Source organism: Idiotropiscis lumnitzeri, chromosome 4, assembly GCF_059441095.1.
Source record: "Idiotropiscis lumnitzeri isolate Australia: NSW breed Sydney's pygmy pipehorse chromosome 4, RoL_Ilum_1.0, whole genome shotgun sequence".
Lineage (NCBI taxonomy): Eukaryota > Metazoa > Chordata > Actinopteri > Syngnathiformes > Syngnathidae > Idiotropiscis > Idiotropiscis lumnitzeri.
Genome location: NC_142394.1, coordinates 28,967,101 through 28,986,030, shown reverse-complemented (window position 1 = coordinate 28,986,030; position 18,930 = coordinate 28,967,101). Strand labels below are relative to the sequence as shown.

The 18,930-nt window shown below is 43.8% G+C and overlaps 1 protein-coding gene across 1 annotated transcript in view; it reads right to left on the bottom strand.

Moving 5' to 3' along the window:
- The window catches only part of LOC148339076 (pyruvate carboxylase, mitochondrial-like), a 143,834-nt gene that overhangs the window by 95,060 nt on the left and 29,844 nt on the right, over positions 1-18,930 (bottom strand). Inside the window, exon 11 of the mRNA XM_088294800.1 lies at positions 5,868-6,030. Coding sequence (XP_088150926.1) covers positions 5,868-6,030 — 163 coding nt within the window. The remainder of the gene's footprint in view (positions 1-5,867; positions 6,031-18,930) is intronic.

Below are 18,930 nucleotides of genomic sequence, written 5' to 3'. Positions count from 1 at the left end.
AAAAAAAAAACAGTTTAAAAACAACCAGCCACCAATCAAATCCACGTAGCAAAAACACGTGTGCAGACTTGGAATTAGAATAAGTGCAGTGCATAACAATGCTTCAATTGTTTGATGCATCACAATCGTAAGAGCTAAAACAAGGCCAGGATGGTCTTGCTTTCCATCCCATGTTTGCCAAGTTGCCAACTTGTAAAGTGGATTCGTGGCTTGGATTCGTGTTGAGAAGTATTTTTATTTTTTTTTTTTATGTGAATTGAAAAAGGAGATCACTTGTTACCAAGCATCACATTTCTTGCCTGAGTTAAATGACTCAAGCAAGGATGGCTTTGCAGGCAAGCACTTCTTTTTTTTTTAAATTGCATGATGCAAGATGACATCTTTTTAGTTATTTTGTTGGTTTACGTTTCAAATGATTTTTTTACCAATGAAATGAATGCAAATGAGGATAAAGAAGATGTGCACGTGCACATTAACTGCCAACAACCATCGACGGCTAACGGTTAGCTTGCCTGTTTTGCATTGTTAGCATCAAGCTAAGCTAACTTCCCAAAGGCATACCGTTGTTCATTTTTTTAATAAACATCGTGCAATTCATCCACCTTGAGCATAATCGTAAATTCCAACAGCGAGTAACAACAACAATATTAATTCATATTAATGTAATGCATCGGCATCAATAAATCATGCAGCGCTGTCACATTGATCGATGATACAAACGCGCTCGGAACGATTAAAAATAAATAAATAAAAGATGCACGTCAACACTGATGACAGGATATTGGGATGCCGAAAAAATGATGTATGGCCTAAATTATGACGATTTTTTTTTTTGTATTCTCATTCCGACTGCAAGGCCAGAAGACTCGCGCTCGCTCTCTCACTCTCACTCTCACTCTCTCACTCTCTCACTCTCTCACTCTCTCACTCTCTCACTCTCTCACTCTCTCACTCTCTCACTCTCTCTCTCTCTCTCTCTCTCTCTCTCTCTCTCTCTCTCTCTCTCTCTCTCTCTCTCTCTCTCTCTCTCACTCTCACTCTCACTCTCACTCTCACTCTCACTCTCTCACTCTCACTCTCTCTCTCTCTCTCTCTCTCTCTCTGTCTCTCTCTCTGTCTCTCTCTCTGTCTCTCTCTCTCTCTCTCTCTCTGTCTCTCTCTCTGTCTCTCTCTCTCTCTGTCTCTCTCTCTCTCTCTCTCTCTCTGTCTCTCTCTGTCTCTCTCTGTCTCGGCAGGCAATGACTGCAAGATTAAGGGTTGTGCTTTTCTCCGGCGCTACATGCTTTACTTTCGGGTAAAACAAGCGCACTGAATAGCACATGACAGCGGGACGGGAGCGGGAGGAAAGGAAATAAGGTGGCGGGTGTCAGGAGGAGGCGGATAATAGAAAGACAGAAAGGGAGCGGAAGAGCCGGAATTGGCCTTATTAGGAGGAGGAGGAAGACGAGAGAACGCCAGAGATGGAGTTGAGCAAGCGAGGACGCGGAAATATGAACCTCATCGCTGTTGACGAATGAAATGCGCCGTGAGATTGATGACGAGACAAAAAGGAGCGACGGCTTTCTTTCGCCGGCCGTAGTTTGTTGACTCGACGGGAATCGAAAAGATCACGCCCCGCCTCTCCATTTCCTCTCCATTTCCCGCCAGCGTGCAGTCCAACCTTCGCCGCTATTCCGTCTCGGTCAATACGACTGAGCCCTTTTTCACGCGATGACATCCATCAGTGCTTGTCCTCTGCGCTGTTTACTCTTATTACCGCCAGACTCAGCCCTGGATTTTTGTCGTGGCGTCACTCTTTCGGGGAAAAAAAAAATATGACATTGAAGTTGCTGCTTGAGGTGGAACGTTTCGACAGATTCGGAATCGTCACAGAGCCATCTTGCTTGAGGTTATGCACGTATCAAAAAATAGAAGAAAAAAAAAGAGAGTATTTGAATTTATAAGTAGAAGTGATGACGTCATGAACGCGTCTGCGCACTTGCACGCACACACACGACTGAATACTACTACGAGGGTTTTTAAAGTTTGTCAAATGTCAAATTGGTGCACTGGTGATTTTTGTAAATGGATAAATTTGCCATCAAAAGTACATTTTCAATGTTTCTTTGGTGGCATTTTAGAAAAGAAAAGGAATTGAGGCGGTACGAAGGTAAAAATTGTGCAGAAATCATCTTTTCGCAAAAAGCTCTTTTTCTCCATGTTGGGTTTTTTTTTGCAATTTTTTAATTGGGGTGAAACCAATTCATGTTTTATTGCTGGTTAATTAAAAAAAATGTTTGATGAAAGAAGTGTTTTTTGAAGAAAAAAAAATTCAGTGAGAGCGATGTAAATTGGCAAACACTCAAATGGGTTCACTTTTTTGCAAAAATCTGCACACCCTCACCTTCGTCGTTGACCAGTTCCTTCAGCGATCCATTTTCAACAAAAGTGGCTCGCTCAAATGTATGGAATGTAGCTCGGCTATTATCACTCGCTTTCAGAGTTTGAGATTTGTAACTCAAATTAACCATTTCATTGATCCTTCTAGATTTTTTTTTTTTTTTGCAGACCTTCAGCGACTAGAGAAGATAAACAGGGATTGACTGGATTTAATAACGAAGCCCACGGTGCATAATCCACAATTCTCTGATTGACACATTCAGAGAGGTCTGAACACAAAGTTTATAATTATGGCGCAGTCAAAATGATTTGAAAATGGAGGGAGCTTAAAAAAAAAAAAAAAAAACCCTCAAAAGGCTCGTCCATCAAGAGAAATGTTCAAAGTATTCCAAAAAAGACGTCGTCTCAGACTTTGGAAGCATCCACCCGACGCACGGTGCAAGCTAAATATTTGGAAGCTTCTCACGAGTTTGGCTTGAAAAATTAATTCATAAGCTTGTTTTTCATGATGATAATGTTTGAAGACACTTTTTGCTATTTTCTAGCAAGTTTAAAAAAGCAGAACGAAGCAACACATTGTCGAAGCCGATAAGACGCCACCTCGATTAATCATTGATTCGTTTTTTTTTTTTTTTCTTAGGCGTTTTTGTCATGATGGCGTTTGGCTCATTCATAATACACGGCGACCGGGGACGTTTTCACCATGTCAACACGTTTCAGAACTCAACGGCACGGCAAAGCGGTCGGTGCAAGGGAGCGCGAGGAGGAAGAAGCGATGTGAGTCCAGATAGCGGCATGAGAGATTTGAAAATAGGCGAGTGCAGGGTGGGATTTGGGCGGCGGCAGTCAGAGGGGGGGGTCAAGATGAGAGATGAGGAGGATATAAAGGAAGAGGACAAATATACGCGGCGTTTTAAGGCTTGTACCGGTTGGGAGGGAAAGGAGAGGGAAGACGCATGAAAAGGCAGAAAAGTCACCCAAGTAGAAAGGTTGCAAGCTATTTCACGGCAATGATGCTGCTTTTTTTTTTTTTTTTTTTCAGAATACTTCTGGAGTGTGATTATCGTCCGGGCCGATTATCGGGGCTGATATTTGGCATTTTGACGATTATCGGCAGCTCCCTTTTTTTTTAATTTATTTTTTTATTTTTTTTTTTCAAGGCCTATAAAGTAAAATCTGATTTACTTTGGCTGGCTGCAGCCCACCTCTCTCTCTCGCTCTCTCTCGCTCTCTCTTAGTTTCTCTCTCTCGCTCTCTCTCTCTCTCTCTCGCTCTCTCTTAGTCTCTCTCTCTCGCTCTCTCTCTCTCTCTCTCGCTCTCTCTTAGTCTCTCTCTCTCGCTCTCTCTCTCTCTCTCGCTCTCTCGCTGTGCTGTGCTGGTGGCCCTGCCTGCAGAAGCAGTTTGGCATTTAAATGAAGTCAAGTTTTGGAGTGTTTATTTTTCTACATTTTGACACCATTTGAACCCTTTTTTCAACAAATGTATATCGGCTTCAAATATCGGTTATCGGTCTCCATGGCTACTAATAATCGGTATAAGGTATCGGCCCGGTAAAAAGCATATCGGTCTATCACGAGTGTAAACTCATGCTGGGAGTAACATCACATGAACGTGAGAATGTCAACGGTCTCGAAGCTGCGCTTATTTCTGGATTCTACTCCAATTCGCGAGTTAATGTTGATGGGCTGTCGCTAATTGAAGCACATAACCAAACAAATGCGAGGCGATAAATGAAAGCCTTGATTGAAATGAAGCTTTGCGCACATAAAACTCAAACGCCCCCTCCACCAATCCCCATCGCACCCTCCAAGAGAGTGATGATTTGTTTTATCGGAAAGTCAACAGCGCGACGCAAATGAAATCATATTTAAAAAGGAGACAAAAAGAAGCGGCTGCGTTTCGTTTACCGCACGATCGCCGACGGCACGGATTAGACACAAGTCAGAAACGACAACTTGTGCGACATTCACCAGCGGTCACGTCCTTGCGTAAATGCAAACAGCGAGAACATTTCAGTCGTGGCTTTTCTTGCCGCTGAGTTTGCCGTCATCCCCTAATAAAAAAATACGCACTTGTGCTTTTATTGACTCTTCCTGGCCCTCATTACCACTGAATTGCTTGCAAGGCCCTTGAGATAAACAAACATGCGGAGGATGAGTGATAAAACGCCAGCCGACGGTGAGAGAAATGCACTTGTTGAAAAGACGGGATACGTGTCGTGTTGGCAATAAATGCCGCTGATCAACGATAATAAATGGACTCCGACACTCCAGCGGCGGGTCGCGCGTTTGAGGCCAGGGGCCGTCAAATGTTTCTATAGTTGAGTATTCAATGGTTGAATATTCAATTAATCGGATGCAGTAATGGCGACCTTGAATGTGTATGGCTTTGAAATGTGGTGAGTGACGTGGGTGTCAGCGAATGAGAATGTACCGTTGCCACGCTGCGTTTAGTTACGATCGGTAGCTTGACAATGAGTGCGCTTGTGAAATTCATGGTTATTTTCGACATGTATTTGAATTTAGGCGAGTGGTGTCCAAACTACGGCCTGGGGGCCATTTGCAGCCCGACATTTTTTTTTAGCGGCCTGCGGCATGTAATACTGTGGAAAAAACATTTGCAATGACCCGCAATTGGCCAGCGGCAAAAGTGCAGCAGTCATAAAAGTGGCGTGATGTGAGCAACAGGGACTTCAACTACTATTAATGATGAACTTTTTTCCATATGCAAAGACACAAATTTGAGGTGTACATCGCTCCACAAAAGAAAACTTGATAGAGTTTTTGATATTTAGAGTGCGAAAAGATTCGATGCGAAAGCGGAACGATTCGATTCGGCTCAGTTGGATTCCGATTCAAAGTTGCCAGTAAGAAATATCGTACCTCAAAAAGACGTTTGGTTGTATAAAGGATTTGATTCAGTATGGTTTGATGAAATTGGGTCTTTTACGTTTGAAAAAAATAAATAAATAAAATAAAAAGGATTTTCTGGTTCAAAATAATTTTTGTTCTACCACTGAAAGAAAAACATTTTACAGCTAAAATAGTCACATAATTTCTCTGAATACCACGGGTGATTGATTAATTCCGTTTCGGAAAGCCAAATGTTTTTCTCCAACTTCTGCATTGCGATTTGTGCACATATCACGTTAATCGTCCTCACGTATGGTCCGCTTAGTGCAGATTTCTCTTGTTTTGGTTCTGGATGCGGAAATGCGATTCAGCTCCTGTTAGAGGGCCGTATCTACTCAAGTAGGATTAAGGGCAGCCGGCCACCCCAAAAACTACAAAAATAAATAAATAAAAATCCCAAACCTTTGGCCGTATCACCTTTAATAGAAATACCTTTTTTTCTTTTTTAATTAATTAATTAATTTAATTGCCTGATTGTAAGTTTAAAAAAAGTTTACTTTTTGTGGCCCTCGGAGGAAAACGTTTGGCCAGCACAGGCGTCTCAGCACGTTTTCGCGCAACTGCTCGGAGTCCTACCTCGATCCTGCCGGTGTCAGGCTGGAAGCCCCTGGCCGGGTCCTCGGTGGTCACCCTGCACTGGATGGCGCAGCCGTTGACCCGGATCTTGTCCTGTCTGAGGCCCAGTTCCGGCAGGCTGCGGCCGGCGCACACGTGCAGCTGGGCGTGCACCAGGTCCACGCTGAAGAAGACACCGACAATCTACCGTTAATGGCTTCTCGTCTTTCCACCCGAGCCAGCGAGTGCGGAGATTTGCCGTGGATGGCTGACTTTGTAAAGCACATCCCATTTGAGCAAATGAATCCGCCACGCGTGAAAGGAAAAAAAACCCTCATGAATACGCCGTCAAATAAGAAAACAAATTTGATTAAAATACAAAAGGTGTAATGCGATCATGTAAGTGTGTCTCCCGAGGAAAGCCTGGCGACACTCCAAAAGCAAATCATTAATTCAAGTCTATTCTCGTGTCATTAGAGTGGCATAAAGGACGTCAGGTGGGAGATTATGATTGAATGCAAAAAAAAAATGGCCAATAAATACGAAAAACTTGTGTGTTCGCCGATAAAATGAAGAATTTGGCTAAAAAGATTTTTTACATTTTCGTGCATTCTCCGATGGCTCGGTAGAAGATTTGCACGCATTAATGCATTTGCTTTTCACGATTTTTTTTTTTTTTAATTCATCATGTTTTTGCCATGTTCTCGGGCAAATACGGATTAGGAACTTCTCCGGTTATTATTTTTAAAAAAAAGATGTTAAATTAAACAATTAATTTAACTGCATTGGCTTCAATTCTTAATGTAAATATGAATAATTTTTTTTAATATTTAATATTTTTAGTATGAATCGAGCTACAGCAAGTCGTTGGTCCGAATTGCAGCATTGGTTCTTCTGAGAATATCAAAGTCAAATTGCGTGAAATCCTTCGATTGAATCAAAAATCGATCAAAGTGAATCGAAAGCCCAATCGAATCCCACCCCTTCGAGTTGCAAGCTACTTTATGCACTCTAAGTGGGAGGTTCTATTTTTTTTTCCACTTCAGACAGCAACTTGACTCTGATGTCAAGTCAAAGACAAAAAAAAAATAAATAATAAATCTGTGTTCAGATAATTGACCTTTCAGAATAAAATAAACCACGGTAGACTCAACAAGCAGAAGCTCGCCGTCTTCGCCCGCTCGTCTCAATTAGCACTCGCCAAGCGGGACGACAATCAAGCTGCGGCCTGCTAACGATACGTCGCTGGACAAAATCCAATCGCTCACCTTGTTGTCCCGACGGGCAACCTGAAACGATCAAATTTTGCCATAATTCAAACGAGCACGGAGGCCCCGGGAAATTTATTGTTTGCTAAATACGACTGGGCGAAATGAAGGAGCCGGCAGCTGCATCTGTCGTTACGGTTCCACAAGAACGGCCTTTTGCACTTCCAACGAATAATGAAGGCCGTTACAAAACGCACAGGGAAGGACGCTAACAGGAGCTGGCCAAGACAAGAAATTGAGTTTAAACCAAGGAGAAATTTACAATTAAACACGTCGTCACGTGAAATCGTAAAAATAAGAAACACCCAATTTAATTGCCGTTTTCCGCAAATTTTCAACCGATCATGGACTTTCTTCCAAGAAGCGCATTTCGCAGAGTTCCGACGGCGTTGCCTTACGTGATGTTCTCAAGTGTCAATCTATTTATTTCCCGCCATGCCGAGATGTCAAGCCCGATGCCGTACATCTATTTTTCTCACAGCTGAGCACTTGAGCGTTCATTTTCTCTCCGGCCCTCCAATGGCTGCCAACTTCCTATTTTATCGCTGACAGTCAAAGAGGTAAAAATGCCTCGAGGAGTATCGCTCTGCCACCTTACACATCGCGCTGCGCGGCGGATTTTAAAAAGCTCCCGATTGGCTATCGGATGAGGAAGTGGCAGCACCTGAAATGCTTTTCATGACGACACTTTGAACGTTCTTGACGGGCTCGAACTTTCCAGTAGTTGGGGCTTGAACTCGAGAGTGGTTTACATCGGAATTGTCCGGCAGGACATTTTGTGTTTGCCTTGGTTACTCTAAGACCAACTGTGCCTCAGTGTCGAGTGGTGTTCCACAGGGTTCAACTTTAGGCCCCCTGCTGTTTTCATTGCTTTTCATGCCAGCCAGTCAGAGTTGTATTTTTTCGATCTAAATCCTGCTAAGCAAAATGGACACTTTCTTTTTGTCCTGCCTGAAGAAATTCAAAGTCTGGATGGCACTGAACTTTTTGTACCACACAGGAGTTACGTTGTTTGGTCTCAGTGGCACTTGTCCACTCGGTCTGATATTTAGCAGTCAGCTTGGGCCTTTTTTGGCACAAATAATTCGATAGGCGACTTGAGCAAGGCCCTTGCGTCGCCGTGACCTATTTTCCTGGCTCTGCATCGTCTTATCTACGACACCCTTGGCACACATATCTCGTTAGAAGCGACCGTGGAGTGTGGAAATTGAAGAATAAAATATAAATATTTTGAACAAATGACAAAAGTAACTTCTTTTGTGGTCCCTAAACAGAGCAATAAAAATAGGAACTCCATTTCACACTACTTTGTCCAACACGGAGAAAAAAAATGGAAACTAAACAATAGAACAACAATAAATACCGTTTTTCAAGTGACTCCTTAAAAGCATCGTGCCATTGGACAGGAGCATGTATAAACGCCAATCCAATTTTTTACCATTTTAAAAGAGTTGGCTGATCCCAGGGGTCAAAGGTTGCGATGACACTTTTAGTTCAATTAGAAGACATGATTCAGTCGACGGGTGTGTCAAACTGTCAAAGATCCCTCGCCCCAGTATCACTAAAAAAATAAAACCCGCTTATATCATAAACAATACTCATTTAGGGCCTTTATTTAAAAAAAAAAAAACTCACTCCATTCTAACAGTCCATTAGCCTTATGAACACAGTCAGCGATCACCAAAAAGTCATTGCGCTAATCGTGGTGCAGGACCCGGAGCTAAAAAAAAAGGGGGCACAGAGAAGAAGAAATGATGATGGAGAGGAAGAAGTAGGCAGGTAAAGCAGAACGGCGTTGCGCTTCAATGCACGCTGACAAAGAAGAGCAAACAAACAAGATGAAAGCTCGACTGAAGGCGCGGAGTGGAGAGAGATGAGGCAGTGGGAGTGTGGAAGAGGATAAACAGCTGCTTTCAAAGGGGTTGGATTTGGTCCCGCTCAAAAAGGGAAGACGGCGAGTGAAAAGGGAAGGAAGTGGTGGGTGGAAAGGAGGAGGAGAAGGAGATGCTAATGGGTGTGCGATTGATTCGAGGGATGTGCAACGTGCGGCGGAATTGGCGCTAAATGCTAACGCTAAAGAGGACACTCAGCGGCCGCAATGCACAGTCAACAATTTAGTTACACGTGCGGGTCAAACGATTAGAGAGCATTCGCAAAACGGCACAAAAGCATCCGCTGGAGAAAAGTGGCCCGTGAGGTGGATAAAAACGGAAAGCGAGGATAGAGAGGATGGCGTTTGTATGAATAATCACACACGCAAAAAAAAAAAGGTGGCGAGGAAGGCGTCGAGGCTCTCGCATGAATTTCATGAGACGGTTTTTCGACGGCAAACAAAAGGAAAGAGAAGAGATGGAGGTGAGGACGGAATTGGAATCACTGTGGCATGAGGATGGCATTTTGACATCAATTTCGGAAGGAAGACGAAACGATAGCCGATGCAAACAAAAAGCCGCCTCGGCAAAAGACGCACGCAAACTATCTGATGTGATTGCGGCTCCTTTTCAGCTCGCCCGGCTATCAGCACCCTAATTAATTCTTGCTTCCCTTGTTATGAACCAGATGGGAGAGTGAGGAGGGGGAAACAAAATAAGCCTGGCGTCCAGAAGGCAGCAGCGGATGAGACGAGAAGAGAAGCGAAGAGGAGGAAAGACGCCGATTTCCATTAAAGTCAACTAAACACGCGTACGCTTTACGCCAATATATGGATAGCTTCAGCACATAAAAGCATCATTTTAAGGACCGAATGAATCATTAATGCAGCCCGCCGTGTTATATTTACGCACCAATGAGTCGCCGCCAAATCGGATGAAATACAGAGTCGATTAGCTTACGCGCGACAACAAACGCATCGCGACGAGTTCTTCTTATACGAAGCGAAGCAGCGCAAATAAAATGAAAAAAATGAAAACAAAAACGGTCCTTTTTGGAATATAAAGCAAAACAAGTCAGCAAATGGGAGTTTTAATCATTAGCATCGATGCTAATTTCTGTTAGCTAGTCACCGGCATTATTCGTTAGCATTAAGCTAGCAGACTTTCGGTGGACGAAATGTGTTTTTTTCGACGTTTTATTTTGTTGTCCAAGCAAATAAAACGTTTGAAATAATAAAGACAAGAAAAGATGCTAAGGAATACATTGGAACCTCAAGTTAGGAACTGAATTGGTTCCATGAACCCGTTTGAAACTTGAAACGATGTTAATGCAAATTTTTTTTTTTTTAACCAGTCTGTGATTAGAAATAAATATAATGCAATATATAATGAAGTGCAAATACACGATGAATAAGAAATAATTTTATTGCTCACTAACTTAAGAGGGGGGAAAAAGTCTTTTTCCAGAATTACACAAGCAATTTTTTTTTTGTCTGTTTCATTCCTAATTGATTTGGCTGACTTTGGCACACCAGCACAGAGAAATTTGTCTTTTTCTGTTTTCAAAAAAGTATATATAAATAAATAAATCATCACGTGGGATGTCACGTTCTCATTTAAAAGATTAATTCGCTACAAATTTGTTTTGATCATTTTTTCCTGTTTCTTCAGTTTATTTACTTATTTTGACAAAATGTCTTGTCAATATGCATTCCTAAATAAAACGTGGCGGCTTTTTGTACGTGGAACCGAGGCCAATTTTGATTTTTTTATTTTAGCATATAAAAATATTTAATTATTTGTTGTCTCAATCAAAGGAACCGTAAAGACAGAAAATAGCGTGTAAATAGCGGTGATCGTTTTTACGGGAAATTTGAACGCAACGTGAGTTGTTCGGAAAACGAGACGTTCTTAACTCAACCTTCTACTGGATTTTTAAAAAAAAAAGTTTTTTTACTTCACAACCAACAAGACCCAAAAAAAAAAAAAATCATGTTGCGCTAGCAGGTGTCTACGCTGCCCGCTTATTACATGAACTCGCACATGTACCGTGATATGGGAGGGAAGGTTAATCCATGTATCAACACAGTCAGGACTTAACACCCTGACTCCGTGCTTAACAACGTTTTAAAAGCGCCATTTGACATTTGGTCCATGTGCAACTCCACTCTGGCGATGTGTTTAAATGCAAGCGCCGGACGTCTCCAGCACGCACTCGCGACGGGAATATTCATGAGCGCTCGGCTTCACTTTCAACAGGAAACACCTTGCACATTACCTACCCCCCCCCCCCCCCCCAAAAAAAAAGGAATTCATTTCGCTTCATTTCATTTGTGTTTCGTGCTCAAAGCTTTGGCGGATTGTCGACGCTCGGAAAAGTCACACGACAACACCGACTGATTGGGTGTGCTTAATTGTCGACTTCATATCAGCGTGGCTTTGTGTCCTTGATTAATAGGAGCGCATTAAATAAAACTCAGCATCACGCCGCATTAGCTCTCTCCACTGACTTTTCTTTCAAACGCGAGACAACACAAATTGCAAAGGAGCCCGCTGTCTCCCTCGCTAACGACGTTGATGAGAGACATTACATGCAAGGACATGACTATGCCGTTAAGATTTATGCCACAATGACGAAAACATGTTTTGGGCGAACAAAAAAGGTCTTTCACATGTACAACACCCACGACGTGTACGCACAAAATAGGATTTACGCTTACGGCTTCTCTTTCCTCAACATCAGTGCTTCTCAATTATTTTCTGTCCCCCCCAGCAAGAAGAAAACAATTCGCAGCCCCAAGCATTTTTGTTGCAAAACAAACCTGCACCGTCGAGTTAATACCCGCTGCGAACAACGGGCAACGAGAGTGCCACTGCCAACTACTGGAGTGGAGGTGCAATTACACTTTGTTGTAGTACGGCCGGGGGAAAAAGCATGTTCCCCAGGGTCACACGTGCCCCGCCTCAGCATTGCACCGCGCCCCCCGGAGCCCCCCTCCCCCAATCTATTTGAGAAGCACTACTCTACGCAATGCAGGCGCGACAATTGTGCCACAATTCTTAACCAATCAGGAGTCGGACAGTAGGGCTGATTCTGATTCGCCGTTTACTGTCCAATTGTAACTCAAAGGTGGGGTGGGAAAAAAATTGATTACAAAACAACTAGCATGGCGACGTCTAATTATAAAGACGCAAATGTGTTTGATTATTTAATCATTCACAACCAGTCCAGTAAAAAAAAAAAATGGATTTTGACGTATTTATCCGTCCATGGTATTGAATGAGGTAAAAAAAAATCTAAATAAAACAAGCCAAAAAACATTTATAGAAGCACATTGTAGTGATGGGTAAATGAAGCTTCATGAACCAGTTGTAGTATTTTTGGACTCCTCTAGATGGCACTCTCTGTTCAACATTGGGCTGAAAGCACAATGACTTGCCATTTTTGAAACCCTTTATTTAAAGCAACAGTGCCATCTACAGGACTCAAAAATACAACAACTGCTTCATGAAGCAAATTTGAAGCTTCATTTTCTCATCACTATACATGGAACTAAAGAATAAGAACATGCAGAAGAACCCTTCTATCGACTGTTCGTGTTTGAGTCTTCCCGTACTGCCGTAAAATGCGATTGGACAGCAAACAGCCAATCAGAATCAGCCCTCGTGTCCGACTCCTGATTGGTTAAAAAATTGCGGCACAATTATCACACCAGCATCACGAGCGTAAATCAGCATTTTGTACGCATAGAGAAGAGAGAAACGTAAAACCTATTTTTTTGCGTAAACGCAGAGGCGCGAAACCTATTTCTGTGTCAACTCAGGATCGTGACGGAGGAAAAAGGTAAAAGCCGTCGGGTGGCGGGAAAAGCCCGGAGGGAGTCAATCTGTCATTTCATGCCACTGCATCACCCTCGCACGATTCCAACGGACTCTTGCCATGTGTGTGTGCGCGCGCGTGTGTGGCATCGGCTAAACATGAGTGCGGCGTTCGTATCGCTCCGAGCCAATCACTGTTGAGCAAAGCCAGCCGTGCTTTAAGAATGGAAGATTCCCGCTCAGGAAAAGAAGGACTTCTTTATTATTGATGGTCCCGGAATGGCAGCAGATATTGGAATACGGAGAGGCAAAGGGAATGTTGAATTCCAAACAGTGTGTGTGTGTGTGTGTGTGTGTTCGTTTATGTGTGCATGTCAGGACCTTTCCATCCTCGCCATGCTCAATCCCCATGTTGGTGTCTAACCTTTGATCGCGCTCGGCTCACAATCCCGAGAGGGCGGAAAAGGCTTAGGAGGACTCCAAATGGGGATTAGCGGATAGAATGTATGGAAATTACAGTCTAATTTATCATTTAGGTCATGGTAATTTATGTAAATGAGGCTTTTTATTAATGCCAGCCTTGGGTTATAAAAGCATGTATGCTGCTGCATGACTTGACGCTTGTTGTGAATCTTGTTATCCATTCCATTTGTATTGTTTTTGTTTTTTTTTTGATCAATTACACAACTTTGATATTGTAACCCAGCCCCCGTCGGGTTCAAGTCTGTGAGAGGGGAAAAAAAAAAAGGGCAGGTTTAAGGAAGGGCGTCTGAAAACTGGGCCAAGCTAATCATATGGAGGAACTGGCTGGAAATTTACTCGGGGTATTTGTATAGCCCAATTGCTAAATAGCATCTAGTTTGCATGTTACAAAGTGACGACAAACAGTGCAGCAACACATGTAGAAAGACAAAATGAGTACTCGGAGAACGACGATCACGAGTGCCATACCGATAAGCTGAAATGAGTCGAGACGCGCCATTGAAGTGTCGGTCTGATACCGCCTCCGTGTGGCCAAGGTGGGCACGACAGGAAAAGAAGCACGCACTGCACGTTGTTATGCGATAGCGACCAATGCTTGCGAGTGTTTACGCCCATAGCCGAGGTTTTTTTTTCTTTTTTTTTGTGAGGGTTTGTTAAAGGTCACAAAGATGTTTGCCAGGCGTTCACAAACAGTTTATCGTGTTCAACGTGCCTTGTCGTCAAATAAACCGTTTGCAAACGACCTTTAACAAAATACAATATGAAGGAGTGCTTTTTTTTTTCCCTCATTAAATGACACGCAATATTTTTTCTTGATTGTTTTAGGGAAGGCTGCCACACATTGATTGTGTTTCTATGGAAAGCACGTCTAATTATGACGCGCTACCGCAGTGGCGGGCCGTGCATTTCGCACGTAGGCCTTCAGTGAAGTCCGACTTAGTCCGACTTGAAGAAATAAAATGATCATTTATGACGCCGCGGCCGGACAAATAATTGACAGAAAGACACTTACACTCTACTGAGTGAGTGTTGGGCGACCTCGCTTCTCTTTTAAAGTCCGTTTTGAAAATGGCGTCGCAATTAAATTCCCTCCTTCGGCCATTGTGGTTTAAAAAAAAAAAAAAAAATCAAGAATATATTTTCGATTTTCGAACGGTCGCCAGTTACGACTTTCGCGTGTGTTGATTCCGCATAGCGCTGCCCTCGTGTCCAATCACAAAACGCGTTCATCACGGCCTGACTGTCATCAACTCGCGATCTGATTGGCTATCGCAACCGTCTATCAACGGTAAAAAAGCCCCCTTGAGACACAGAACGGACGCCCGCACGATTGTATCTGAAGGCCTCGGACCAATAGCACATGCTGCTGGTATTGTGAAATCTGCCCGGCAACACGAGCTAGCTGACTTCTGATTGGATAAAAACTCTCACCTAGGATATAATATAACATCAATGTGAAGAATATGATCATGATTTCTTGATTATGTTAGGCCAGCAGAGAAGGCCTTGCAGGCCTTGACCGCCCACCACTGCGGTACCGTGAACAAGCTTTAAAAAAATAATAATAATAAAAAAAAACTGCCATATGGCAGCGGCGGGTACGATGAACTGCGACGGCAGGGTAACACTGCGTAATTATTGGTTCAATCGTAATCACCCCGAATCAACTGTTGTACTTTATTGGTGTGCACATTACAGATACGGCATGGTAGCCAAGCAGCAAAGGCGGCAAATAACAAATTAAAAAGGCATAAATGTGCAGCGGCGCGTTTAAAAAAACAAAACAAAAACATCGCAACCAAGACTCATCGTGACAAGCATCTGTCATTATCACAAATAACACACAAGCGCGCCGCTCGAGCCTTTCCCATCATTCATCAGCGGGCGCCTTAATCACTCGCTGGCCGCGTCGCCGCACAATTACAATCACCTGAAAATGATTTCACGGCTCGCTCGAGAAAAGGCGCAAAAAGCTCGCCGCGCTGCTTCGCTTACCCGAAGACCAATCCTGATTTGGACGCCCACGATTTGCCACAGGAGCGACTCGACAATCATCGTAATCGATACCGAGCTCGACGATGGCGGACATGCGTCAACAAAAACACGCAAGCGAGCGTCGAGAGCGGAGCCGCGCTGGAAATTCGACTCGAAGAAGGCCGGGAAGGGTCAAGATGAGGCCAAGGCGGCCGTGGGAGAACATTTTCAATTATCCATGAGCGACATAAATAAGTCAGATTGGACGGAAACGGAGCGGCTGAAGGAGGGTGAAGACGCGGGGGTCAAACTCTGGCCCGCGGGCCAAATTTGGCCCGCAGTGTGATTAGATTTGGCCTGTGAGGCCCATTTTACATTTTATATGAAAATAGTCACATTCAAAATGATAATAGTCATTTGAAAAACTAAAGATTGTATTGCATATAAAAAAAATAAGAATAAATATTTAAAAAAAAAAAGGAAGAAAAATCAGCATTTATATTGTTTTTAAAAAATTAAAAGCTGGCCCGCGGCTTTGTTCAAGTTTTTTTTCTTTTTTTTTCGGTTTGACACCCCTGGGTGAAGAGGTAAGGAGAAAGACGAGGCAGGAAAAGGCGTCGCCGCAAAAAGCAGCTCATGGCGGCTGCTGCATTTCGAGACGGAACACGCAAAGGCGCTGAAATGCGGGCAAAAAGGAGACAAAAAAGGCAAAAGAGGGAGAGCAGATTCCACGTCGGACAAATGGCGCGACTCGACATCCGCGGAAACGTATCGAAGCGACGCAGGCCTAAACCTTTGGCCGGCTTATTCATGACGCTCTTCCCAATTCGCCTTCCTCTCCGAGCTGCGTGCCCACCTGACCCATTTCTCCGGGCCTTTTTTTATTTGATTTTTTTCTCCGGCAATCCTACGTATCTCTCCATTTTCCTGACGCCCCGTCGCCATTTGTGGCTCTGATGAAGATGGACTGCGGTCGTTTGAGACAAATTAGCCGGCGTCCGCACGCGCGTGTCGTGCCGCAATGACCGCTGCAATGCATGTGCATGCACGCTCTGGCGTCCACCGTTGACAGGTGAGGGAAGGGTGAGTCCGCGTGGATGCGCACGTGCTGGGAGCGTTGAAAGCCCGCAACGATGCTTCTTAAATTGCACGGGGTCGTAGAGAAAGGTTCCGTGCTAGAAATTCAACCACAGTAGGCCTCCGAGTGTTGTTGAGTGCTTTGCTTGCTTGTGCGGTGCTGGCGGTGAAGCTGTTCAGCGGTTTATAATGACACTAAAGTCTACGTGAACTTCCCCTTGGCCCGGAGCATCTCAAATCGTGAGGTGGGTTCCCCCTGGGGATGGGCGCAACGATGCTGAGGAGGGGGCGTGTGAACCTGGGGAATATGTTTTGTTTTTTTTCGCCATAATACAATAAAGTGTAATTGCAAATCCACGCCAGTAGTTGGCAGCGGCGCTCTCCTTGCCCATTGCGCGCAGCAATATAATATTTACAAATTTACAAAAATTGATCCCGATTAATCTTGGTTTTCAATGACAATTTCTTACGAAACTTGGAACCGATATTTACTCGAGTAAAACCTTGGATTTAATGTGGACAAAATATATATATCCATTTCGGCTCAGACTGTTCCAACAGCTTATTTTGATTTTTGATTTACGATCCTTTTCCTGTAAAATACAGGAAAAACAGTTGAACGATACAACAAACACGTACAAATTATTTTGCATTTCTCCAATGAGCCATCGAGCAAATTTTTTAAGTATTACTACCTGTCTTTGCAACAGTAACGAGCTGCTACGGGACGTAAATACAACGGAGTTAATTTTGTGTTCATTTTTAGTGCATTATAAAATGTCAATCATATATTCTATATATCACATATTATGTATATAATAATAATGTACAGAATATAAAATAAATAATATTGATAATATATACATAATTTTATTTATTTATTTTTTTTAAATCCCACATTTTTACCTCTTGCAGGCGAGCGCGGAAACGATAAAGGGGCTTCACTGCACGACTTGTCACGAAGACGGATGGATGCGAGCTAACTCGATGTGAAAGCCATCAATAAAGCGCGTCAATACAAAGCACTTCAAGCCGATTCAAAGTTGACATTTAATCACTTTTAACCGGCGCACGCACGCACGAACAGCATGATGACGATGACGATCATCCGCCGCAACACAATTCACTTAAGTGGCCTACATACAAATTAGGCCGCGACAGCGTTATGGTTTATTCATCGACTATCGAGCCACTGGCACGCCGGGATCATCTCGGTGAATTAATCGCAATTTTTCATGAAGATTTTCTCACTCTTCCTTACGCGCTGTCACGCTGATCAACATGTTCATTTGCTTCTGGTTTGGCGACTTGCTGGCGGTCTCTTAAAATGCAGCAGAGCGAGCTGTCCCGGCCGCCGATAGTTAATGAGAAGAAAATGCAACGGCGACCGTCGACCCCCACCGAGGGCTCGTTGTGTGTTGCCAGGAGAAAGATATTTCCTGGCAACACACAATGAAAATGCAGACGGGGCTCCAGACGTTTTCATGCAATGCACCGACACACTTTTTTTGCGCACGCGGGCGAGCCCGAGTAGGATCTAGCCGAGGATCTGAAGGTCTCGCCGTGCTAAGCGCTGTCCGCTCACGCACTCTTAACACGAGAGCAAAGCAAAGATTACTCACAGCTAAATTCAGGACTAAATGGGAGAGGGAGGGTAAAAAAAAATGCTGCACGCACGATAAATTGAATGCCTGCAGGATTAGATATCACGCCTTTCCTATTTTTTTTATTTTTTTTTGTCTCTCATGCACACACACACTTTGCATTGGCGAAGGAAAACCGTGAAATGCGAGGATTCCTCGGCCGTCGCTCTCGCGCCATCTCTCCGTTGACATGCAAGCACTCATGGCCGACAACAAGCGCTCTAAAGCGGCCATGCCGGTGCACTATCCCAAGGGAAGATCGGAGGGTAGCCATAGCTCGCTTCTCGCAATCGTGCCGGATAATTGATAATCTGATCAACGGCAAATTTGCATTTTTAAATTCGAGAAAATTCGGCTTGTGATTTATTCTCATCATCCTCATCAATTATCGCTGTGAAATTCGTAGTTCTTATTTTACGTGCAACATCCTCAGAATCTAACCGGTGATAAAATTTCAGAATAAATTGTAATAACTGATTTTGAGAAAAGTTTAAAACGGCCCGCAAAATCAAAATCAAGACAACTGGGGCGACTCGGTAAATCGCACAAATCCAATAAACACACACGCGACCGGAAATATCAAAGCTTTCATTGGCTTCCCTTGGTCAACACCTCCGCCGTGCCTCTATTATGGCGCACCTGCAAAATGGGATGTGGTGGCGCCTTGAAAGCTGCAAAACCTGCCCCGTGCAGGAGGACCGTCATTTTCCTCCCTGGCATTTCCACAGCTCACCTCCAAATCCAGACGGTGCTCCCCTTGAGGCCTCTACACAGCAATTCGACGTCGGCCATCTTGGCCAACTGCCGTGCCGGCCGAGAAGTCGGCACGTCGGACTGGAGAATGACGGAAGCACGCACACCGCAAAATTCGACGGAGACGCCAATGAGTCCGGACTTTCTGCGCATGCGTGAGATGTAGTACCCCTCCGTGCCATCGGAGGCGATAGTC